This window comes from Ciona intestinalis, chromosome 1 (assembly GCF_000224145.3).
Source record: "Ciona intestinalis chromosome 1, KH, whole genome shotgun sequence".
NCBI lineage: Eukaryota > Metazoa > Chordata > Ascidiacea > Phlebobranchia > Cionidae > Ciona > Ciona intestinalis.
The window spans coordinates 1,721,209-1,745,388 of record NC_020166.2 but is presented as its reverse complement, the minus strand read 5'-3'; the positions used below and the strand labels follow the sequence as shown (position 1 = coordinate 1,745,388).

Below are 24,180 nucleotides of genomic sequence, written 5' to 3'. Positions count from 1 at the left end.
ACACGGGTACAAATTTTATTCATCAACGATAAATGGTTTATTTTTCATGGAAACAAATGAACTTTTGGGAGCCAAATAATTTATTTATTCTAAAGCTGCAACGCCAGAAATGATCTCAGTCAGCTCTGTTGTCTTGACGGCTTGTCTAGTTCCGTTGTAAAGCAACGACATTCTGTTGATCATTATAACCTGGGAGGAAGAGAATATTTTTAATAATAACTTTAATTTGCCTTTAGATTACGGTTGCCCAGATTTAGAAATATTTTAGACGAAAAGACGGGATTTAGGGACCAGACAACCGGGGTTAATAATGGGTTAGTTTGTTTGTAGGACAAAGTTTTAACAATCCTGCTAAACAGGCATTGTTATAAGAATTACAGCTAACTTTATATAATCTGATCTGAAGTGTAGTGGCTTAGGATTTGAGATAAAAGGAGAAATATAATAGGATAGGCAGAATTGTCCAGCATATAACAACAAAAATAAAAAAACAAACACACAAAGTTACAGCGTGGTACGCCATAAAAGTTAAACAGGTGGTAACTAATAATTTTAAGGTCCATGAAACAAAATTGTAATAAAACAGTTCCATGAGAGATAAACAAGTTGATATATCATACCAGCATTCTTAGTAGCACCGTCCATGGATATCATCCTTGCACCTTGTTCACTTGTATAATTCTCCTTCATTGTATAATACAATGTATTGGCAAGTTGAAATTCTTGGTAACTTTTCAATACGTCCTCATCCAAGGAGTCGTACACCGTAATGGTGGCTGAAAATACGTGGAAAATGAAGTTTTTTTATAATTTTCTTTCTTTTTTGACCAGATTTTTTTTATCATAAACTAAATCATAAATATTTAAAATATTTAGGTCGTAAATTCAAATTTTTGTTACTTCTGCTGCCAGGAAAAATGTAGATAATTTTTTTCAACGGCTTGTATAAAAAAAACAGTGTATTTTTGAGGTTTCGTCTGCCATCTGGCAAGAAGTGAAAGATATTTTAATAAAGTCGTTTTCATCATTTAAAGTTAAACTCACGTGATTGGTTGATGACTTCCACAGAGAAGAAAGGTTGTTGTTTAATGATTTGAGTCATTGCCGACCTAAATGGTGAATGAAAAAAATTCAATTAATGTTTAATAATTAATACAGTGCAGATAATTCAAAGGTAAGCCTGTCAACCTTGCCAAAGGTTTGGTGGCTAACTAGGAGTCACTTTTGGAGACAACAGAAAGTTGCAATGGACAAATGTATTGGGGACCTGAATAGTGGCTTAAAAGCAAATTGCTAAGATTTTAAAAAAGTGACATGACAATTTTTCTGATTTTGCAGCTTTAAAAATGAGCATGCATTTGAAAAAGGTGGTATTTGAGTTAAATAAAAGGTATATATGTTAGCTAACTTTAAAAACCATAAACACATGTTATCTTTCATACTTGAACCAATTATAGAAGACTTCTCCTTGTTGGAACTCGTAACCAGATTCCAACAAATCTTCAGCAATAACAGCTGAGTCATTGAAGCTTGGTGGGAGGCGTCCAAGCTCTTTGCATTCAAGTAATAGGGAATCTGACAGCCCACTAAAAATATTGAGAGTTAAAACTAAATACATGACGGCAGTTGTTTCATCCCCACAAAGTTGCATACGTGGTAATTTGTAAGCAGAAACAAGATGAATGGATTAAAACATCCGTGTTTAAACAACTGTCTTTGTCTCGCCATGCAAGGGTGAGTTTCATTCATTCACAAACATTTCATAACATTTGTAGTCACTAGACAACCTTAGTGACTACTGTGGTTCTCTGCTTAAACACATAACAGCAGCCTAAAAGCTTTTATAGTTGTAAAACTGGGGGGAGCGATAGTTACTCCTTTAATGTTATTTATTTGTACCAAACCAACCTTTGCAGAAATACTTTCACTTTGTCACCAACGGTCACAACCTTGGTTTCAACATTATCTGGTTGTTCTTCGAACTTAGACTTTAATGCACGACCAATGTTTGAATGCAGGGCTCCACATAAACCTCGATCGGATGATACTCCGATGTAAACCTGCTTGGGTCGAGCCTCGCTCTCAATCTTTGCTTTGTCATAAACAGCTGGAAAATAAATACATAGATTGAATGGTAATGTAATATATTCGTAAAACACATTCGTGCACATTGCATCTTTACTGAAACAGATTAAATAATGAGGTAAAACTGGTAGGTGGATACATGACGTATTTATTGTATTGTATGTATAATGGTAAATAATTGGGTGTTGACATATAGACAAATTATGCAAGAAATTAATTTTTAGCGAAATGTGGGAGTCTTGAATGCAGAATTTTTAGTAAAGTGTGTATTGCTACGAAAAAAATTAAACTTTTTTATTCTAAAGTTTACTGGTTAATTTAGTACAGTAAGTGCCAGATAACAGGTAAGCCTTGTAAAGTATGCACATACCCAATGCTCCAACTCCATAAGCTCTTGCGGGGATAATTGCTTTGGAAGCTTGTGCAAACTTTGCAGCTGAAATCATCTTCATAGTTTTTGTGATCTTCTGGATATTCTTGATCGCCTTCAACCTGATGCCAACTGGGGACAATAAAAGTTAAAATTGGGAATTTTGTTTGGCCCAGTTAAAAGGTTTGACTTTGGTGCAAATAATGTTTTTTCTTAGGTCTTAAAGAATTTTCTAAACCAACTTACGTTCCTTCAATTTTCCAGATGAATGCCGAACCTGAACCCTGGAAATATTTAAAAGGTGGTCAAGGAATTTACATATTTTAATGCAATATTAGTTTACTAATAAACATTAAATATTGCAACATTAAATCTTACGCATGTCGGCGCCGCCGCCTTATATTCGGTATTATTATGAAATAGGAAATATTAATTAATAAACTCACAATTGTGGAACATAGACAGATGCTTTGCTGGCAGCATTCATCATTTTCCCAGAAGTTCTTATTAAACCGAAACCAAATAACAAAAACGATCTAAATCAGTTACGAAATTAATGCACGTTTTGAAATTAATGTTCTCTTTTAAATACCATCAAAAAATTAACGTAAAACAGCAACACAGACTCTCACTAGACGAATATGTATATAAGTTTATTCGTTTTGCTTTAACTTAAAAAAAATATGTTTAAACTATAGTTAGATGTATCTATAATTGTCAGGGAAAACAGTTTGATCAAAAATCAGAAATAATTTTTGCCACAGGTGACCTTACAAAATCTTGATTAAAAGCTATATGAGCAAGGACGTACGTTGCTAACATAAAAAGAGAGCAATACTACTACGTTGTTCAGAGTATATACCCTTATTATATGGTCTCTGTTTTTTTTTTGTTGCAAACCAAAGTAATAGAATCCAGGCATGTCGTTTTTGTATCAGCCTGCACAATCCGAATTAAATATCTAATTATTCGTTTTACTTTTCTGAGTGCCGTTCGCTACTTAAAAAAGAGTTTTAACCGAAGGACACTTTTTGTGCCCTTAAAACACAACGAACAAGATTTAATTTTAAAGTAGGCGCGCGTGGCCGACGCAGTAATTAGGTGGAAGGTAAGACCATAAAGTGTAATTCACAAATGGTGTTTATTGCAGCGGAAGACTGCCTGTTTGGGGTGTAAATATTGCTATTATTTAGTTAACCAATTCACTCAACGCGTGTTTCGCTTTAGTTAATTACTTGCCTGTACCAGCAAATAAAAAAGTTTAATTAACGTGCCTGACCTAAAATGCATTATCATGGCGTGTATAAAACGGAACGACGTGGTACTGACTTTCGTTGCGGTAGGTTAAATAATACCCTTTTTGCATGGTAAAAAATCATATGATAACTCGATCGCTTACGGCGTTATTTTTCATGGTCATTGGTTTATGCGCGTATCAACATTGAGTTAGCTTATTTTAGCGCAATATTGTTAAATCTAGTTTATAAGATAAGTTTTGATACTTTATGGTGCTATTACCAACTAAAAACTGTAAAAATAATACCCGAAAAAGATTAGGCTCTTCAAAGTGAAACTGTACTTCCACAATACCTTTCTTTACTCGCATAATGCGAGTAACAACCAACCTCCTACAGCAGATTACACGCTTATGACGTTATGCGTGTTTACTTTGTTTTTGCGAGTAAATATGCGAGTACTTACGCGCATAAAAGTGACCATGCAAAAAGGGTATATGTTACATTCATGCGAATTCGTATGCAAACCCGTGTCCAATTCCGCATGCGGCAGCGGAATCCGGACAAAACGGACGAATTCCGGATACTGTGTACAGCCACCTTAAGCCAGGGCCTCAACAAGAACGACATAGTTATCCAAACTAGATCATGAGCTGTCTTCGTGGCGTAAATGTCGTAAAGGGCAAGAGATTAGAAAACTGACCTATGACTAAACATGAAAATATGCCGTTTTATAGATATTTCAAGACCTCATTGGGCACATGTCTTAAAACATCAGTTTTAGAGCCTTTTGACTAGAAGTTAATATGATCAAACAAAATAAAAATTTATTCAAAGTTCTTTTAAGTGTCTTCATCCTCCATCCCAAAGACATATTTTTTAGGATTAAGATTAATATTTTTCTTAAGTTCCTTTCTCTCCAATATAGGCCACACATCATCTACAAATGAGCACGGCAATTGTCCCTGAACCTCACATATGCATTTCCTGTTAAACTCAGGACCAAAGTTAGCAGGGTTTGCTTCAGCAGCGATTGATTCTTTTTCTATTAATTCCCTGGAACACAAGAATAAGTTATATGGTATTAAAGCAACCATCACCCACAAAGTTACACTTGTAGTAAATTGCCCAAACTATCAGTATATAAAAAATCCAGTAAAGCTGTTCAATTTTCCATGGTCTATAAAGGAATGAGCAGACCTAAGCAAGCTTAAAAGCCACCTATACTGGCAAATCAAATTATATTTATGCTACCAATGTGTGAATCATTGGGTAACTTCCACACAGAGTCAACACACTTGGTATATCCAACACCAAATAAAATGAATTATAGATAAACTTCCTGTTTACTTTGGTTTGCCGATGACTTTTTGAATTTGAGATAGAATTTCAACTTGATTCTTCCCTTCCACATCTATGTAAAACCTCTCACCATTTTCTAATAATGAAAAACAAGTTTATTGTAAACACCAGCAAGCTCAATGATATAGGCCTCTGCTACACCTACCATAAAAATATAATAAAAAATACTTTGTGCAATTATTTTAACAATTAGGATCTAACCCAAAAGTAGTGATGTAAATAGCTTTTGGCGCACATATCCCATAATTTAATGTTTTGTACACCAGATGACCAAAGTTGGCCCCTAATAAAGGATTAGTAACCATATATACATTACTTGATATAAATATACACAAAAGAATATATCAACCACATTCCCACCAAGAAAAAATGTAAAGAACGGAGATGGCGTGAGATCTTTAATGACTAGAATCTGAACGTCAGGATTCTTGTGTTGAAACTGAGACAAGTTCAGCTCAACTACTTTCCTGGAAACAAATTAATAAATAAACGGGAGTCCAGGGCATTAAAAAGTTTAATTTTCAATGTGGTTCCACATGAATGCAATAAGGTTCTGTTTCCGTAAAACCTGTATTTTAAAAAAGTCATACAAAATATTACAAAAATTCTAAAAATCGTGAACTTGCGATACCCATGTTTGAATTTAAAAACATTGTAAAACTTAGGCAAAATGTTCAGCTACATTATGAATTATTGGTTTTAACCCTTGGCAATTAAAAATAACATAGTTAGCAATAAACTAGGAGAGGAATTGAAAAAGGAAAACTTACTTCACTAGATTTATTGCAGATTAACAAATTTTATATATTGGCATATTCACTCACCGAATCCCGCTATGCGATTCATAATTGCTTTCATAATTTCCGTAATGCATTGTCATGATTTTCACGCCGTCTCTTAATACGATTCCTTGATCAAGGTATTGTTTCGTTTTTATAATCGGGTGTTTGCCACTCATAAGACCTTTCATAGCATTCTGATTGTCAGCTATAAGCTTCTTAAATTGTTGAATCCGTAATAGTCGCGCAGATAACAAAACCATTTTGTATTATTTTTAAATCTAGAAAACTTTTAACAAAGTGCACTAATAAAAATGTGTAGGGAAAGTCCCGGTTGTGGGAATTGTTTATAGAGGTCTAATTACGTAGATTTTATTCCTCCCTTGGTAATACGTGTTTAGGTTTTACTGTATTTTTGTAATTACTATTGCATATAGATGTATTTTGTTACAGTATATTACACAAAAGGTATTTTTTACTGATTTAAACTGCATCATTTATAAAAAGTGCATATAGGCTACGTGGGGTAAATCAGCAACACACGCAAATTAAAACTAAGATTTTAAACTAATCGTAACATAAGTGGCTTAGCTACACGGTCTGTTAAAACTATAAGGGTATGTTACTCGGCCCAAACAAACCAGGCCTTACCAAACGTGTATTTATTGTAATTATAGTGGAATGGGGGGAGATGGGACACCTTTTCATTCTATTTTCTCTGATTATTAGGTAGTAAACAATAAAAATACATAGAATTATAAAACCTTACACTCGCGAATACCGTAGACCGTTGTTAATTGTTTAAAACAGGGTCAGGATATTAGGATATTATGTAATAAATGAAAAATATGCTCCGTCTTCCCCCACCCTAATATGCGATATTTTTTTAATTATGTTACTTTTTTTCAAAGTGGTAATTAACATTTTTTACCAGAATTTCAAATAGTTTGTTCAGTTGTCTAGTATTTCCAAATTTCAATATTCGTCAAGCACTTTAATTAATTAGCGAGCTGCGCTTGCAGCAATTATTTACACGACGACCGAGTTGCAATTATAACAGAGTCTTGTAAAAGCGGCTTCCCTCCCTTCTGCATATGAATAATGCATTTTAAAAAGCTATAACTCGCCGCCCTTCTATTGGGCACTTGTTTAGTTTGCACTGAGCGGAGATAATTAAATACAAACCTGGTGCCTTGTGTAATCAGAGCATAGGATCTAGGAGTTTCTTAGCTTGTTCCATTTTCATCTATGGGGACGATTTTTCCTCTCGCACGCGTCAAGCAGTATTGAATTATTAATAAATTTATAATAAATGTACACGAGAAATGAATGTATGTACGAAGAGGAAAAAGGGAGACGACAACTTAGTTTCATCTTTCAAGGACATTCGACTTATCATTAGAAGATTGCGGCTTCGACACGATATCATTTCATAACAAGGAAACCAAGAAAATCAAAGTAAATTGACAAAGCTATACTGGAGGTAAGATTTGATGTAACGAAGTATTTTTAAAAAATTGGTGGTTTAACAGGTGGGATATTAGTCTAATACGGGACAACTGTGGTTTAAATCAGGTTTCATAGCATACCTCAGGTCTTATACTCCGCATACCTACCTTTAACCTCAACCATATACAATATAGAAAAAAATAACAGACTCATGTAGCGCCCAACATAAAAGCCAATCTTTAATATTATGCAATACACTGTATTGCTTGTATCAAGCGTGCATGCCTTAAGTGATTTTATTATGCTCACTTCTGTTGTGTTGGAAGTTTACTCTTGATATTGTAATTTGACTTAAACTTATAGTGGCTTTCTTCGTGTAATACCTTGGTGTATTTTTTATGGTCCAGGTCTGGCCTAAATCTCACTTGCGAAGGAATAATTTTGCGGGTTGCGGGGTGTATTTAGATTTCGTATTCCATACAGGTACACGCCTTGAACTATAGTTTTGTCGTACTATAATGATTATTACAGCACTATAACTAATCAATAAGAAAAGTTGCGCATTGTTGTATTAATTCAGTAAAACTTCAGACCTTTTTGTATAATCAACCTGTCACGCCATCAGATATGATATACCACGAAATGCTGGTTAGTGTAGAAAATACAACTTATTGTATTTCGTGTTAAAAATTACTGCGATTTGGGAAATAGTAATTTAGGGAAAAGCTGTTGTCAATTATCAGTTAAGAAACGTTTTATTTAGTCGATTAGTTAGCTTTTACGTAAGTATCAGTTTAAAAAGTTGATCAAACGAAACAGATTTTATATTTTAATAAATAAGTATTACGGTTGTTTTCTTATACGGCGAATTGCAAGAGTATCTGTTTGGTTTAAAATCATAGGTTATAAGTTATATATGAGTGATGTGCTACGACACGGTATACCCTTCTGAAATTTCTGTCAAATTAAGTTGGTCAATTCTAATTGAAGTAATAGATTATATAATACGTTAATAAGAACGCAAAGCATATCTTCAGCAACAAAATGGCGAAGCTTATATTCACGCGGGTTCAGTAATTTTTGCGTTACCTAATTTTGTGTTTGAAACTTTCTATATTTTATTATTTTAGGGAACTACACTGTGATTTAACACTATTGTATATATCATATTCTAACGGTAGTACGGTACCCATCTTTACCCCACAGTACTATATTGTATGCGATTTTCTTTAATCTGTAGCAATTTATAACATCGCAATATTAACGCAATATTCAAATAATACCCATATAATATCCATACATAAAATTAGGTAAATTGGATATAAATCCGATTGTATTTTTTCGTAAGGTGCGACATAAATCTGTAGAGGTTCAACCGCATAGGAAAGAATCTCTAGTAGTAATTCAATATAATTAAATAGATGTTCTTGCTTGTTTTGCTTTACTATATTACTGTATGCCCGGCCCAGGCGATACAACGTCCCAGCGCTTTAATTTTTCATGTTCTTTTACATTTTTAATGGCCGCCCATCAAACACAGCGCCTACTTCCCCCGATTAGTTGATAAAGCTTGTGCTTGTAATCTAAATTAATTTTATCTTAATCCATTTAATTAGGGTTTAAATCATGGCTGTTGGGACGAGAATATAATTAAGTCGTACACATTATGCCCACTGTCAAATTGTAACATGGCTGTCCTCTTGTATAGGGTACATATGGTATATAAATTCATACACCTCATGCTCACTGTCGAATTTTAACACGTAAAACTCACTGACGGGTTAACATAGGCATAATACAGTCTATAACACATGCTATAGAATCGCATCATATATACGATCTACATAATGCGTAATTAAACGCAGATGTTTATAAAGTAGTCCATTTACAAACACCAATGGACGGTAAGACAATATAGTTAATACATTGCCTATTGTAATACAGTCAGGCTTAGTACTGCATAATACAATTATAGGCTGGTTATATACGAAAAATTGCTATGTAAAGAAGTTCATTCGCACTATAGCAAGTGGAATAATGTATTATAAGAACTGCCGCTATTCTTTGTCAAAATTAATTTGTTCGTAACTATCTATTTAGTATATAGTTGTACAATTAAAGATTCATATATTTTTTTTGTTAGTTGAATAATTTAAATTACAGGCAGTGAACCAATTCTTGTTAGTTGATGATTAAGCTAATATAAAAATACCGTATAAACACAGTTGGAATTTGTTGCTGTTATTAATGTGGCCTTAAACTCAGTTGGTATAAACTACAATAACATTTTGACCATATTTCAGATCGCCTAATCAACTGAATTGTTCTTTAAGTCGTTTGCAAAGTTTCGTTGTTTTGTAAAAAAATATCTTTAACTGACAAAACGTTGCGATGAAGGACATTATACTCGGTAAGAGTGGTTTGTATATTTTGGTTGTACACTTTTACTGAAGTGGTTTTACCAGTGAGTATTTTAACGTGTTGCTGCTAATTCCCTGTTTATGTTAAGTTATAGTTTATGCTTGCTGTTGTACTAAAAAGATAAATATATCTATGTTATTTCATCGTTACACCAATATTTTATCTATATTTATCAGTCGAATTTTAATGCGTTCATTTACCTTAATTAAGTGCGTTTTAATAATTCTTGTTTTAATGCTCGATCATTTCCTCGTTAAGCATTAATGTTGGTCATCGTAATTTTTGCCGAGGAGAAAAATATTTTTTGTTTTGAATTATCGTAACGAATAACTAATGTTTTAATTATGATTTGTGGGCGATTTCTACTCAAGCTGCATGTCATTGTAAAAGGCTTGAGATTGTGATTAACACGCGCGAGTTACATTATCATCATAATATTAATAATTCATCTTACCCGCTTGTCTTATAATCCTACAATTTCTCAGCTTTAGTTACAAGGGCTTTATTCGCTGCTCATGGCTTGATAGCGATATGGCGGGCACAGACCGAGTGGAATCAAGTTACTTTGTGGTTGCTGCTTATACCTATAGCAGCTTTGGTCCTTGAAGCTTTGTTCACTGTTGGTGTGAGGGGTGGCGAGGAATATAAATGGTAAGAATGTGTGACTGGTTGACATTTTAAGATATATGATCTGCGGCAGTGGTTACAGCGATCGCATTTGGACTATAGAGGATACGGGTTCTAAACTCGATGCTGCAACCATTGTGGGCGTGTTGTCAAGACACCTAACGCAGTGATTGCTTTAAACCAGTGGTCACTAATTAATTGTCAGCCTTACTTTTAAAATCCCCAACAGTTACCCACCCAAAAGGCTATGGTGTATCTCGTAAGCGACAGCAACAACACATGCCGGAAAAAATTTCATAACAAATTACGGTTAATTTGTGAATCATTCACCCATAGACTTTTTATTAAATATGCTTTGCAGTTGCCGCATATATATAGTGTTGTAGGGTAAGATGGGACACCTTTAGCACATAATATCAAAATATTTTAAACGTGTTTTAATCAGTTATAACTACGTTCTATATGGGAGTCGTGAGGATAGGGTTTAATAATTATACGAATGTTCTTTGTTTATTATCAAATGAGACGAGAAAATGGAATAAAAAAGTGTCCCATCTTCCCCGACCCTACTATATTTAAATGTATTTGAATAATACTTCCATAATTTTTTTTTACATAGAATCAGTTAAAACAGCAACAAAACTTATACCCGGATATTATGAAGATAACAAAACACCAGCTATAACATTAGGCATGCATTTGAACCTTGCTGTGTTTAACTTTAACCCAGAATACATTAGAATCATAATGTTTATACAACGTGCCATTATCTTGATCGGTTACATTAAACACGAGCGCTAAAAGAAACCCGCGTCGAATCCTTTGGCGGCGAAAGTGTAGGAATTTTAATTTTTAAACACGAAGGACGCATCGCGACACAGTATGTTAAAGTGCCCTAAAAATAATAAATGCAGTGTAACTTCACTTTTTCAGTGAAATGCTTCAGCAAATTATGTTAATTTTTTTATTGACCTTGCTGTAGTAATTTATTTTACAATCTGAGTTAAAAGCACTCTTTAACATACATTTCGACCTATAAATATACAGCAAAATGCCAAAATCACTTTTTGTGTTTTATGAAAGTTGAATATTACATCGATTAAATGAATGGATGTAATATAAAACAAATTTTGCTTTTTTATACCACTACCTACTACAGAGACATCTCGAAAGCCATCATACATAGAAATCGTAGATTTCTCTGGTGGGGCGTTTTAATTAATCCTCGAAATACCACAACACATGATATATTAACAACAAACCATATTTTAAAGGATCAGCCCATGTGTTCTGCTTTACTTATGTGGAGTGGTGCCTTCTATTTGGTTCCTAGAACTAAAGAACTTGGACGTAAGGGGGGGATACCATTACTGCAATGACCGCTTCTGGGGAAAATTGGTAAAAAAATGATATGTTATAACGTTATTGTTTTGAGATATTTAACAACGTGACTCATTTAGTACATTAGTCGTATTGTAACCAAATGGTACTGTATTCAAGGCTTTGCTGCCGCTACCATTGTGGGCGAGTAATGCTGTTTCGCAAGACAGTTCACAGCTATTGCTTTACTTAGTTGTCTAAATTTTCAGCCATACAAAAAATATGTTTTACATACGTGGTATAACTGTATGGTAACGGTTAGATAAATGTTGAAATCAACAATCTATACAAATTATAATACAGAAAGAGCCGGGTTGTATCGTTGCCTTCGAGAACGCTGCGTACGTTAACGTTACTGACATCTACAAGAACGCTACCATTGTAAAAGCTGCCTGTGCCGCTGAAGCATTGTATTTAGAACAAAAATCTGCTATCGAAAAAAACCTATCGGTGAGTTAACATATGTAATCGTTGCCGGATAATATTGTAGGTTGGGGTATAAGATGGTCAATGTTTTCTTTATATTTATCGAATTATACAACCCTATATGGTCACGACTTTAAAATAGCGTTGGTAATTGTTAAAACACGAATAGGAATTATTGGATGTTATACGCTAACGTACCCATATTACCCAAGAGTACTATATAAACATGATTAAAATACATTAAACTTATAAATTTCCCTATAGCTCTACACGACTATTTCCCCTACAACGACAACCGAAGACAATCAACTATCAACAGTTGTGGGTGGAGATTCTGACGTTGGCGGTAAAGTAGTGGGCACGATAGAAGACGCGAAAAAAGCAATTGATCAACTGGTGAGATGAACGTATGAATAATGTGTATGTGTGAGAAGATGCCAATGTTATAATCTAAAAGTGAGTACATTAAGGTGAATGTATCGTGTCTGTTTGGTGTATAAGAAGACACCCACGTTATATATAACTCGACAGTGAACATGAGATAGAAAGGTCTAAATCGGCGTATAATACTCAAAGCGGCCCACCGTAACTAAAAGAGCCAGACGCAACGAACGACATATTCCTCAACCTTAAGAACAAAGCAAAGCAGCTCCATTACTAAACCAGCACTACAATTAACAGTTAAGTGGAGTCAACATATTCGATCGAACAACTTGGGTTCTTGTATTACATCAACTTCTACTGTTCATTCTAATTATCGGTAGAGCATTACTACCCACTGGGGAAGGAATATCTCGAGACGAGTTGTCACAATTGCTCCTTGTGTTTATTGGAGTTGGTGCTGATATCTTGGAATTTGTCACCGAAACTGTGAAGGTATGATAAAGTTATATATTTGCTGTTGCTGCCATGTATATCACAAGAAAAGGATCCTCTGGCATTTTTACGAAAAAACTAATTGCTTGCCAAGTAACAAAATGGCAACTCGTAGGCGGGCACGAGGAGTACTGAAATATATATATTTCCTATATACTCTACATGTGGTCTGTTCTTACGTATTTTTCTAACTGGTTTTCCATCTTACACCGCATACTTTTACAGGAAGTAGCAGTGAGGTGCGACCGTCTGCTTATCATATTTATCATGGGATTTTGGTCGTGGAGCACATTGCAATTCACCTTCGTTCTAACGGCCGCAAAAGCTCGCCGCACAAGGGCGGTAGGGATCTACGATGGAGAAAGTGGGATGAACTCGCCCGTGGTTGTTGTGGAGGAATCAGAGAGTGAAAAGAGTGAGTTACCTTCTTGAATTTAGACATATTATGGCTTGTTCTATCGGAACGTCTTTACATATTGTAGAAATTTAACTGTTCTTTACAAATAGTTGCTACCAAAGCACTGCTTTATCAATAACTTGGTGTGGAACAGCAGAAGCACATGGTTTTATACAAAAGTACTCTTCCACCATGTTCTATATAAGTGAGGTCCTATGATGCAGTATGCCAAGTAGCTAAAGTGCCAACTTGAAATAAAAACTCTTTCCTCTCGCGCCATGTTAATAACACGGGTGTTTTACTGTGCACCATATGCTATGGCTTTACACGTCTCGCGCCGGTTAAATCACAAATCAAACACCTCCAACACAACTTTTATCAGGTGCTTTTAGAAAGTTTTTTGGCAACATTGAAGTTTGGGGCATCTTGTCCACGTTGATCCTCCAGGATGGTCCGTTCCTCGCCATGCGTCTTTACATCATGATAGGACGCAAGGTTGTGCACCAGATGATCGTGTTCTTTACATGCAAGAACTGCTTGGTGGTGCTGCTACAGGTGTACAGACTCTCAATCATCGCCTTCGCGAAACCGGAAGATGAAGAGGAGGAAGACGCGGAGGCGGAATATGCAAGAGGAAAGATCGACCAAATCAAAACACTCGCATTGGCGAAAGGAAAATTCAAGGCGGGCCTTAAAAATCGCGCATCTGCTGCTGGAGCTGCAGGTACAAGTTCTGGGAAAAAGTCACCCATACCTGTCAGTAAAGTTTCTCCAAAAGTAGAAGTTACTTTGCCGATTTAACTGCAAGACAGTTTAAGGTTTCTTATATCCTTGGTTTTGTTAAAAAGGGCGCCATGTTGCCTAAGACGATTTCACTTTTACTGTGAGCGCGACGAACGGTGTACATAGCTTAACACCTGTTGATTTTATTTGCACACTTGAACTACGTCAACATATCGTGTCCTATTTCAAAATGGCGTCAACCTATATGAGTTGATGAACATTTTTTATCTACAGTTCCTCGTCAAAATAATTTACCGTTAAAACACTTTCTGCAATCGGCACACATGCATATCGTTACACAGCAGGCTCTGCATTTTTTCGATTTCAACCGAATTAACACTATTTCTGAAGCAGGCCGCAAATAAATCTACGATAATTCACATACAAAAATACTGTAGGCTGCTACAATATACAACGCACTAAACTACACTCGATAAGTATACCCAATATTATACGTTGGGGTAAGATGGTTCATGTTTTCATTCTCTTTTTTCGCCCCATTTGGTTGTACAAGACTATATCTACAAAATCAAATAAACGACCTAAAAAGAACGGTGATAATTCCTAAAAAAACACAATTAAGAAATATGAGATATCATGATAATCATGTACTAAAGGTATAAGTTGTCCACATCTATACTATGTATCCTTCTACGAAACCTCTAAGATTCTCAAGGTTAAAATAAGCATGAACGTGTTTTATTTTTTTGTACATATTGCACTATAGTATTTATTGCACCTATTAGTTTATAAATGTACGATAGACTAAATATCGTGTCAGTTATAAATCCTCGTTTTAAAATAAACTGCAAATCAAAACAAATATAGTTTTTTAAATAGCATGGCGCTGTCCCCTTTGAAGACGTATCTGCCTTTGGGCAGGACACGGAAATAGCTCCAACAAAGTTGTCACTAATGGGATAGCCAAAAACAACAATCGCCAAAGTTTTATATATGGTAACTCATACGCGGGCACGACGAGGTGTACAAAATATGACACTCGTGTCATATCTAAGCGAAATATTTTGATTGCAACATCTAATTGCTGCAAATCCGACAAGAATGTCTATGTTTATGTAATTTATAAATAAAGTTCTAATTCTTTTGCCGAAGCGTTTTAAATTTCATGTTAAACACTCGAGCTGTATGACTATTGTCATTACACAATACCGGCACGTGCACTGTACCGCCCTTCTCGATTGTAGTAGTACCATTCCCCTATTGTCTCATATACACTCGAATCTCCTCGTGGGAGATATAGGCTCGTCGGCGTGTGGGTATCCGTTTCATTATGACCTTGATTACTCAACAACTCGTTTATGTCTGATGTATACATGTACACTATACTGTCATATATACATATGCTGTAAGGTTGAGCACCGTCAGAGTTTGCACGATTTTGTGTTCTACTGTTCTTTTTACTTTAACGCGTTTCTAGCGAATTTTGTCTTATAATGGTTCGATCTCCCAGAAAATTTGCAGGTGTATTTGACTTATTTTTACTGAAGCGTCCGCAGTTAAATAGCAATAAATGACATTATTTTCGTTGTTGAGCAGGAACATTAAGCTAGTTTTCGTGTGAAATTTTTGGAATTCGGGCACAAGAATAAGATCATGTCGGCTACCTTCATATCAGGGGCAAGAACGTATGTATAATATACCTATGTACTGTGTTGTTCTATATAGTACGATAGGGTATAAGATGGCATGTTTTCATTCATTTTTTTCGTACAATTTAGCAGTAAACCAAGAATATTTAAATAACTATATAACCGTATATCCTCACGACTTTAAAAAAGCGTTGTTAACTGCTAAAAACAGAAACAGCATAATTGTGATTTTGGTACTACATCCATCTTACCCCACAGTACTAACACTAGTGTATAACCGTATACTATAAATCTGAATACATCCATGTACAACAGAGTTATGTAACGGTTACAGGTCATCGAAATGGGGCAAGCATGACCCAGTGTCGATGCAACAAAGTAGGACTGACCATTGGTCGAAGATGAAACATCAAGCTACGAACTTTACGCTTAAAATGCCAGAAGCAACTGTAATAACTAAACGTGAGTTTTCCGTATGTGGCTTTACATTGTAGCCTTTGGTTCCAAATAGGCCTTGATGCGTTTGGTGAAAGTACAAGATTAGGCAGTCGTATGCCTTTAATATTTGAGTGCTTTATTTAGCTTACGGTTTCGCTTCTGGCTGGCCACTATTAACAAAGGCGTACAGCCGCACAGTCAATACCACTTTAAACTCTAAGTTACATGTCATTTATATGCTAATATTCCTATTTAACAGTAAAACTGACAAAACATAACAATATATTAAGTATATGTTATATAATATTGCGCATTACGCATCAGAATTACCGCATGACGCATCACGCTATCGGATGAACCCAGACGGAAGCATCATCCCGCTGAAGGGAGAAGCATTCGATGATAAATTAAACCGAGATTTTCAAGACGACACAGCTCCGGGAAAGTGAGATGCATTATGTGTAACCGTAGGTGTAATTAATACGTTGCGCATACCTTTCTACGTGTTACAACATTAGGCATGAGGTGTATGTAACAGAACATAAATGTTATAGCGATTGCCACTGCCCTGCCCACGCATCACACACAAAACCACTAATACTTAACAACTGATTAATAGTGAGTGAACTACATCAATTAAAACAATACATTTCTAAGGCTAACAACCTGCCTGTTGATTAACCTGTTCTACTATATTATAAAAACACTTGCCAAATGCTGAACTTAACAGGACTAAAACAGCTACATTGATTAACTTGGCGCTACAACAAGCAATGAGAAAATGAACTAATGACGATTTCTTAACGCATGGTGATTTCGAAATGCGCCAAAAACATAGATATCATAACACAATAATGGAGATTATTAACCTTAATTATGCCATAGTAATTGGCGCGCTTCCATCTTGTAGACTAGAAGTTACGGTTCGAAGCGCGACGCTGCTACCACTTACAAGCATGCGTGTCCTTGAGCAAGACACTCAACGGCAATTTCTAAAACCCATTTGTCTCTCATTGGTTGTCTAATTTATCAGTCATGTACCTTAGTATAATGCAAAAGGATGAAATATAATTATATCTCCAGCTACCAGAAGACCAGACTCTACAGATCCAGGTCTATTCCAAACATGAAGAAATACCGTAACCAGTTCAACGATCGGGCAAGAGAAGGATTCAAGTTCTGGCCGTTAACCCGACCTAAGCCAACATTATGTAAGCGATTTAATTGTATCATACTGTGTTATTTTAGCGGTTTATTATACGGATGTTCTGTTGAACACTATACACTATACACAGCGTTTGTGGGTTCATGCACCTCGCGCCCGTTTTTGAGTTACCACGTATATACACCGTCGTGGGGCATTGTTTTTCTGTGTGGCAGACAACTTGAACAGCCCATTTGTGACCTTTGGGTTGAAGCAATTGTTATTTAGTGTTTTGCCAAGAACACAAACGCTCACAATGGTAGCAACATCGAGGCTCGAACCCTTTAATAGGCTAGAGACAGGCGAACTAATCTGCCTCGGAATTTAATAAATCGTTGTTTCTTATAGATGGTAAATACGGTATGGGAAGTTACAAATCAGTGCTGGGACTTGGTGACGCTGTGAGGACATGAAGCGTATTATGACGTCTTCACTGTGATATGTTCTCGTATACAAGAATTGTTAATATTCTGTAACTTATTTGCTGTTGTGCCATAATAAACCACGCCGCGCTTGAATAGATGTTTGTATATTATATTCAGATCAAAATTAGAAAACCAACATACCATTTTAAAGATAGTTTTCCCAGGATAAATGTTCTAATTTAAACTATCATGTTTTGAGTGGCGTTTACACAACAATGTAGCTTATGCTTTGGGTAGCGGTTATTCAAAGGTACATCTACATACCATTGCAGACGTTTGGTTAATTTTCATGGCATAAGCTATGTTGTATAACGTAAACATATATCTTAGCTTTATGAAGGGCAAAACGGCGAGCTACGCTGGAGTTAAGATTCTGAAGTAAAACGATAGGGTTAGGTGAAAAAATAAAGTTTTTCTTCTTCCTCTTTGTCTTGTCCTTCTTTCTTTTTATTCTCTTTTTGTTTTCGTTGCGGAGGTTCAGATCGGAAGACAAGTCTCTTCCCAGCCTGTATAATATTATAGTGCTGTTACTGTACACTAGAAAAGTATGTTATATTAACATGTCATAGCATACCATGTCATGTCTGCCCAACCTGGAACTAAATTCTATTATCTGGTTGAGGTATTACGAAGTAAGACACACCAGGGCTGCTGATATTTAGGGAAAGAAAGCCCCCTTACCTCTAAAGTTAAAAGATACTTTAAGAATATAGGAAAACAAAGTCAATTTACCTTTTTCTTTGGATCAGCTTTTGCTCTCTCCAAAGCTTTTCTCACTCTCTCTTCTTGATGTGCTCTTTGGGCAGCAAGTTTCTCTTCTCTCAAACGCATTCTTCTTTCTTTCTCTTTTGCCTTCTCTGCCGCCTCTACAAGCTCAGGTGGCATAACTTCAATATTCTCAAACAAGTCTTCTAGTTTGTTCTCAATAGTTGTGAGCATCTGCAGCGTGCTGATGTTAGCTTCGTTATCCCCAATGCATCCCCTGTGTTAAGGAAAATTGTTAACAAATGAATAAATGATATGTACATGGTAAAGCAGGTTTCGATGTACCAGTATTGCAGTGTATGGATAGATAGACATGACTTTTGATTGGTTTGTTCATTTCTATTCTTGTGGGTTAGAACTTGCCTTGTGTGATTTATTCATTGTTGCCACTCCCAGTCAAGTTGTGAAAAACAAACATAACCAAAATGTGAACCACATACCAACAAACCATCACCAACCAAAAGTCATGTAACTGTATTGTAAAAAGCATTAGATTCATTTCAACATGGTCATATTAACACTACTTAAGATAAAATGATCCAAACACTGAAACAGACAAAACAACCACATCATCTCTTACCTGTAAACTTCTTCAACTTTCTTATCGAGATGTTTTAACATCTTTTCCTGGTCTTCAGCTTTAAACTCCCCATAAGAAAACATTTTACATTTCAATTCCAAATCATCAGCTTTCTCTTCCTCTCTGCGGATGGTTGCTTTCAACATGTTGATCTGAGCCTTCAGCATATCTGTTTCTCTTCCCCTGGAATTGGTAAGGTAGTTAGAGTACGTGATTTGTTACGAAAAGGCACCAGCTTCAAAACCAATGCTGTCACCGCCCACAAAGTTACATAACTAGCAACTAGAAAGTAAGTACAGGATATTTGAAATTAAAATCATTATAATACATTATACAGCTTAACAAAACAAATTGGCAAATGAAAAAGCCCCAATACACATATAAACCTTAAACAATAAAGATTGACCTACATTTTATCTTTAGTATTCCTTATTGTGTGTTTAAGTTCTTCCATGGCTTCTTCTGTCTCTTGACTATTGGTGATAAGAGATAGATTATGCTCCTCTAACTCCTGGAACATGTTCAGCAACTGAGCAGGATCGGTGAAATAAAGCTCAGGTTCCTGTTGGAATAAAATGGTGAGTAAAAAGTAAAGGGGAACTTTGTTAAATGTAACTTATTTACTTCTGAACAACCTACTGACCACTGGGTTGGAGCAATGTATATTAAACATTTTTTTCCCAAAGACACATGGGCTTATCTTTATAAGTGTCTAGCATCGGACTCGGTTATCTTTGGTCATGACGCAAGCACCCAACCAATGAGCCATGGTGCTGGGCAAGCCACAGTTGGCATCTTACCAATACCATGAGATTGATAAAGGTCTAATACTCCAATTCGTTCATTCATTTACGCAACAAAGCCCCAATTAAAATACCCATAAACATTTTTTACCTCATCGCTCTCCTCTTCGAAGAATGAAACCTCCGCTGATCTCACGCTCTCAGTGTCCGTTATGCTCTTGGGAGTTGAAAGTGCCTTTCTTCCTCCGCTCTTCAAAACACTGCTCCTCACTCTTACAAGGGAGGATTGGACTCTGCTGGAGGATCTACTCTCACCCTCTGTAAAAATCAGGTTCAATTTTCAAAGTGAAATAAGTTAGAGGAAAATATGATAAGTAAATGTAAAGTTATTCAGTGTAGCTACCATTGTAGTGGGGACAACACACTTAATTATTCAACCACGTAGTTTATACTCCTTTTGAGGGTAAGATTACTGTCAAAAAATTGATGTTGGCAAAATTGTGGACGTATGTGCCCTTGTGGAGGTACTTTACGACAACTGCTTCCAGCCACCAGTTACTCGTAGGCAGGGACGAGGTGTATGAAGATTCATTTACTATCTTGTTCTTACCCCTTCTCGATGCAGATGTAATAGAACTCGTTGATTTCTTCTCCAAGTTTTGACTTTGACTTGGGTGAGCTGCCTGCATGGTATTATGTGATATAATCAAACATAGTAAGTGAGTTATGTTGATACAAGTTTTCTATTGTATTTTGTTCTAACAACTGAGGTCCTACACCATACCACGTCAATGTCAGCTCATGGGAACTTAGATTTAGGCCAGAGTTAGCCCATAACTTCTTATTAGAGTATCTAATCATAACAAATTAGTAAAACACAATAAAAAAATTATCAGCAATACATATAAGCCATCCCCTACAAATTTTAGACTGCTGTTGCCCTTATTAAATTGTTATTTATTCATTTATTTAGATCCTGATTATCATAAAGGTAATATGATAGTTAGTTATTGGACCTGAGCTTCTCTCTTTATTCTTCTTCTTTCCTCTTGCTCTTTTCGCCTCTTCTCCTTCCACTCATTTGGAGTCAACTTCTCCAAAAACTCTTTGTAGAGCATGTACTCCTGTTAATATAAATATGTAAGTTAGCTGTTATTATATAAGGTAATTGTGGTATAACTACTCTTGTTAATATAAAAGCAGTTACTGCCAGGCATATTATTAAGTTTAATGATGTTTCTAGGGGACAAGTTGTATGAAAAGAAACACCAGTGTTATAATGCCTAGAGTTGCCCTGTCACACATGATGAACGAATGACATTTATTCATTCATTCATAAAAAAAATAGTAAGAGTATAACTCTAGATTATATTAAAAAACAACTTTTCAATTGAGATTTTGGAAAAAAGGTAATAATTTCCATTTTACCTTTAATGTCTCCTCATGCTTTGAAATATCACTTTTGATTGCCATCATAATCGCATTGTTCTTTTTTATCTCAGCAACTTTTTCAAGCTTAGATTTACTTTCCGACTCAGCTCTGCTCAAGATATGAAGTTTATTATAATATATTATACTCAGCATATCTATTTCATTTTTCACTCCACTAAGAAGCATTAGTGAAATCATGGAATGTAATATAAAAGATAATACCACAAAAGGGGTTCATTTTAAAACAGAAAAATTATAGTTAGGTTTCAAAAATTTTATTAAAAACTATTGGAAAATTAGTTATTTTTAATAAAAAGCATTAACCAAACACCAACAGCCAACCTTTTTATTGCTTCCACCGAATTTTTATCATTTTCCTTCAAGAACTCATCAAACATGGCTGCATCCTCCTCCAGGAAATGTTCAGCTCTCTCCAGTTTTCTCTCCTCGGCTGCTGCAAGCTCCTCCAGCTTCCGCATCTCATCTCTTTTCACACGAAGGGAGTATTGAACCAGAAACATTTCTCTCTTCTTACTCACATACTCTGCAAGGTCCTCTTTCTCAACATTGCGATCTGTTCAGTAAATATCATGTTGAACTAAAGCTATATTCGAGGGAGTTGTGTAAGATTATACTCATTATAGTTGTTTGCAATGGGTAATTTTATTGAATAAAACTAATTTATTCATGTGTGAAATAAACACCATTGAGCTATAAACTTTGAAACAAGCTTTATTTTAAAGATACTTACAACATAAACAAACCTAACTGTTTGTTTAGAAAAACATTTTAAGCAGTTCATAATACAACTACAATGTAAAGCTAAGTCACCAAACACATTATTACTAAGCTAAACCTCTAGTCACAGCTAATGTCCATGAAGGATCATCCTTGACGGCCAAATCAATTGAATCTTCTTCATCATGTAAAAGCTCCTCACTACCAAGGGCTGCTCTTCTCATGGAGGCGGTTTTTGCATTCACCCTCGAAGCGTAAGTTGTCTTCTCATGAACTTTAAGTTTCTGTTGCCTCTCTCTTTCCTGTAAACACAAAATATTAACATGAAAGGACAGTAACCTAGAATGAATATGGAATTAGAAATTATTGCATGACAATTACATATTCACAAATTAAAATACAAAGTTTTCAATGTAAAATTGTCTTTGCCAACAAATCTTCAAATTTCTGTTTTATTTACTTACTTTAAAGGGAAATATTATTTCTCGGTGCATTGTGTAATCATTTGTTTTGCATTTTGTAAAAGAGCAACATTTTGAGCGAGTTTATTTAGGTGATTATGTTATGTGGTTGTGAAGTGTCATATTTAACAACAATAGGTAGAATTGCATTTTAACAATATCATCACCCCAGGTTTTGTTGAAAGTCTGAAACATGACTCCAACCAAACTGTCATACGAAATCTCACCTCCTTTTTCCTCTGTCTCTCCTTATCTCTTAACATGAAGATATCTTGATCAGGAGGAACTTTAAAAGGATTCACATCACTCGAATCATCAAGCTGCATGACGGACTTTCCTGATGACATCGACTTTGTTGAGTGTGGGAAAGTTACTCGACCAGATTGCCTTGAACCTGCACCCCCTGTGTCATAAAAAATAAAATTTTACCAGTGCAAAAAATTATGTTTGCACAATACATGTTACATATCATGTATAATATGTGTGTTAATAAAAAAACACATTTTTATATATAATATGCATGTTTTTTAATGTTAAGATACATCATTAATCTGCAGGGACAGTAATAGAATTGTCTTTATTTGTTTTTACGTGGCAAAAACGAGCATGATGTGTAAATGTAAGAACTAACAACTAACAACTTACTTGACGAAGCAGCAGAACCTGGAGACCGATTACTTGATATTTCCGACATCTCTATTATATATTATCTTAACAAACGTCTGAAAATGGATCATATGCCTCGAATTTTAGCAAAAAATGAACCAAAACAAAAGTTCCAAGAAGCTTACGGAGTTTCTATAACGACCACACAAACTTCCACAGAGGGCGCTGCGATAATTTTTAAATGGAATTCAAATTTGTAAATAGATTTCAATAAGTCATTTGGCGCCCTTTTAATCAAATTATCAAAACAATTAAGTAAAATCAGCAATTAAATGTAATGTTTTCAAACCGCAATTTTTTGTCCTGCGGCATTCTTTCACAGGTTTCCTCGGTTAAATATTTGCCGACATGAGTCATACGGGTACAGTCACTCGGTACAGTATTTCTCAAATTTGAACCAATTTAAAAACTGCGTTTATCACATTTACAATTGTATATTAATTAGATTTTAAATTGTTAGTACCTAATAATCTCGTAGTGAGATAACGCTTACATTACGGGATTAGTTTTCAATGATGAACTAAAGGTGTAAATCGTACACAAAGGGAAATTAAACACCTTAGTAATTTCATTGGTGAAGAAAGCGTATACAAACCAGATCTAGTTTATGAGGGGTATATACATTTATATATATTGTTTAAATGTATCACAGATTCAGTTGATACATTTAAAATATGTTTTATACAGCATGTATTAAGTAGATTATGGCTGTCATCTGACCAGACACTTTTCTAATCTTGTGTGTGGGTGTAAACGTCAGAAGAGTTCAAGACTTTTGATTTAGTAATAAAACTACTATTTTCAATGTCATAATTTAAACATAGTACATAAACAGTGTTTATTTGTTATTGTAATATCTTGTTTTTCGTTTATTTGTTAGCATGAAAAGTAGCCTATAACTTGTTATGAGTCTTATGACATAATTAAAT

General features: G+C 35.2%; 5 protein-coding genes across 6 annotated transcripts; 2 read left to right on the top strand and 3 right to left on the bottom strand.

The window, feature by feature from the left end:
• On the bottom strand, positions 1–3,082 carry LOC100186718 (ATP synthase subunit gamma, mitochondrial-like). Of its 2 annotated transcripts, none has more exons than XM_018815129.1 (8): positions 2,902–3,082; positions 2,702–2,739; positions 2,456–2,587; positions 1,909–2,107; positions 1,443–1,586; positions 1,045–1,109; positions 604–776; positions 1–189 (listed from the first exon to the last, which is right to left on the bottom strand). In XM_018815129.1, exons 1-8 carry the CDS (start codon positions 2,943–2,945, stop codon positions 85–87), a joined length of 900 nt encoding a protein of 299 aa, XP_018670674.1. In that variant the 5' UTR covers positions 2,946–3,082; the 3' UTR covers positions 1–84. The 2 variants fall into 2 exon arrangements, with proteins under 2 accessions (XP_018670674.1, XP_002131433.2); XM_002131397.3 differs by having other exon boundaries at positions 621–776.
• LOC100179625 lies at positions 1,357–17,959 on the top strand. The gene is made up of 6 exons (XM_002131435.3): positions 1,357–1,367; positions 15,748–15,836; positions 16,135–16,262; positions 16,563–16,683; positions 17,322–17,449; positions 17,791–17,959. The coding sequence occupies exons 2-6, from the start codon at positions 15,805–15,807 to the stop codon at positions 17,853–17,855; spliced, it is 474 nt and encodes a 157-aa protein (XP_002131471.1). The 5' UTR covers positions 1,357–1,367; positions 15,748–15,804; the 3' UTR covers positions 17,856–17,959.
• On the bottom strand, positions 4,409–6,139 carry LOC100184321 (28S ribosomal protein S25, mitochondrial-like). Its single transcript, XM_002131407.5, has 4 exons — positions 5,877–6,139; positions 5,413–5,519; positions 5,041–5,128; positions 4,409–4,746 (listed from the first exon to the last, which is right to left on the bottom strand). Exons 1-4 carry the CDS (start codon positions 6,092–6,094, stop codon positions 4,533–4,535), a joined length of 627 nt encoding a protein of 208 aa, XP_002131443.1. The 5' UTR covers positions 6,095–6,139; the 3' UTR covers positions 4,409–4,532.
• On the top strand, positions 7,201–15,731 carry LOC100180376 (transmembrane protein 26-like). The gene is made up of 9 exons (XM_002125840.4): positions 7,201–7,314; positions 9,584–9,690; positions 10,187–10,352; positions 11,603–11,726; positions 12,012–12,158; positions 12,399–12,530; positions 12,816–13,010; positions 13,236–13,425; positions 13,790–15,731. The coding sequence occupies exons 2-9, from the start codon at positions 9,672–9,674 to the stop codon at positions 14,206–14,208; spliced, it is 1,392 nt and encodes a 463-aa protein (XP_002125876.3). The 5' UTR covers positions 7,201–7,314; positions 9,584–9,671; the 3' UTR covers positions 14,209–15,731.
• LOC100181948 (cilia- and flagella-associated protein 100) lies at positions 17,957–23,390 on the bottom strand. The gene is made up of 12 exons (XM_002131459.4): positions 23,231–23,390; positions 22,813–22,988; positions 22,243–22,426; positions 21,729–21,960; positions 21,384–21,495; positions 20,972–21,079; positions 20,566–20,638; positions 20,107–20,273; positions 19,623–19,774; positions 19,213–19,395; positions 18,600–18,849; positions 17,957–18,373 (listed from the first exon to the last, which is right to left on the bottom strand). The coding sequence occupies exons 1-12, from the start codon at positions 23,277–23,279 to the stop codon at positions 18,260–18,262; spliced, it is 1,800 nt and encodes a 599-aa protein (XP_002131495.1). The 5' UTR covers positions 23,280–23,390; the 3' UTR covers positions 17,957–18,259.
• Between the last annotated feature and the right edge of the window lie 790 nt (positions 23,391–24,180).

What these genes read in the sequence shown, in the direction of transcription:
- LOC100186718 (XM_018815129.1), bottom strand. Translation starts at nt 2,945, where the DNA reads ATGATGAATGCTGCCAGCAAAGCATCTGTCTATGTTCCACAATT. An exon ending in GTGAAAGTATTTCTGCAAAG is followed by an intron (nt 1,587 to 1,908) that starts GTTGGTTTGGTA and finishes CAATATTTTTAG; the next exon opens with TGGGCTGTCAGATTCCCTAT. An exon ending in GTCTTCTATAATTGGTTCAA is followed by an intron (nt 1,110 to 1,442) that starts GTATGAAAGATA and finishes TTCACCATTTAG; the next exon opens with GTCGGCAATGACTCAAATCA.
- LOC100184321 (XM_002131407.5), bottom strand. Translation starts at nt 6,094, where the DNA reads ATGGTTTTGTTATCTGCGCGACTATTACGGATTCAACAATTTAAGAAG. An exon ending in GAATCGCATAGCGGGATTCG is followed by an intron (nt 5,520 to 5,876) that starts GTGAGTGAATAT and finishes ATTTGTTTCCAG; the next exon opens with GAAAGTAGTTGAGCTGAACT. An exon ending in GTTCTTTACATTTTTTCTTG is followed by an intron (nt 5,129 to 5,412) that starts GTGGGAATGTGG and finishes TTTCATTATTAG; the next exon opens with AAAATGGTGAGAGGTTTTAC.
- LOC100180376 (XM_002125840.4), top strand. An exon ending in CTATCGAAAAAAACCTATCG is followed by an intron (nt 12,159 to 12,398) that starts GTGAGTTAACAT and finishes ATTTCCCTATAG; the next exon opens with CTCTACACGACTATTTCCCC. An exon ending in AAAAAGCAATTGATCAACTG is followed by an intron (nt 12,531 to 12,815) that starts GTGAGATGAACG and finishes TACAATTAACAG; the next exon opens with TTAAGTGGAGTCAACATATT.
- LOC100179625 (XM_002131435.3), top strand. Translation starts at nt 15,805, where the DNA reads ATGTCGGCTACCTTCATATCAGGGGCAAGAAC. An exon ending in AGCAACTGTAATAACTAAAC is followed by an intron (nt 16,263 to 16,562) that starts GTGAGTTTTCCG and finishes ATTACGCATCAG; the next exon opens with AATTACCGCATGACGCATCA. An exon ending in CCGACCTAAGCCAACATTAT is followed by an intron (nt 17,450 to 17,790) that starts GTAAGCGATTTA and finishes TGTTTCTTATAG; the next exon opens with ATGGTAAATACGGTATGGGA.
- LOC100181948 (XM_002131459.4), bottom strand. Translation starts at nt 23,279, where the DNA reads ATGTCGGAAATATCAAGTAATCGGTCTCCAGGTTCTGCTGCTTCGTCA. An exon ending in TCGAAGAGGAGAGCGATGAG is followed by an intron (nt 19,775 to 20,106) that starts GTAAAAAATGTT and finishes TTATTCCAACAG; the next exon opens with GAACCTGAGCTTTATTTCAC. An exon ending in AAGCTGATCCAAAGAAAAAG is followed by an intron (nt 18,374 to 18,599) that starts GTAAATTGACTT and finishes AATATTATACAG; the next exon opens with GCTGGGAAGAGACTTGTCTT.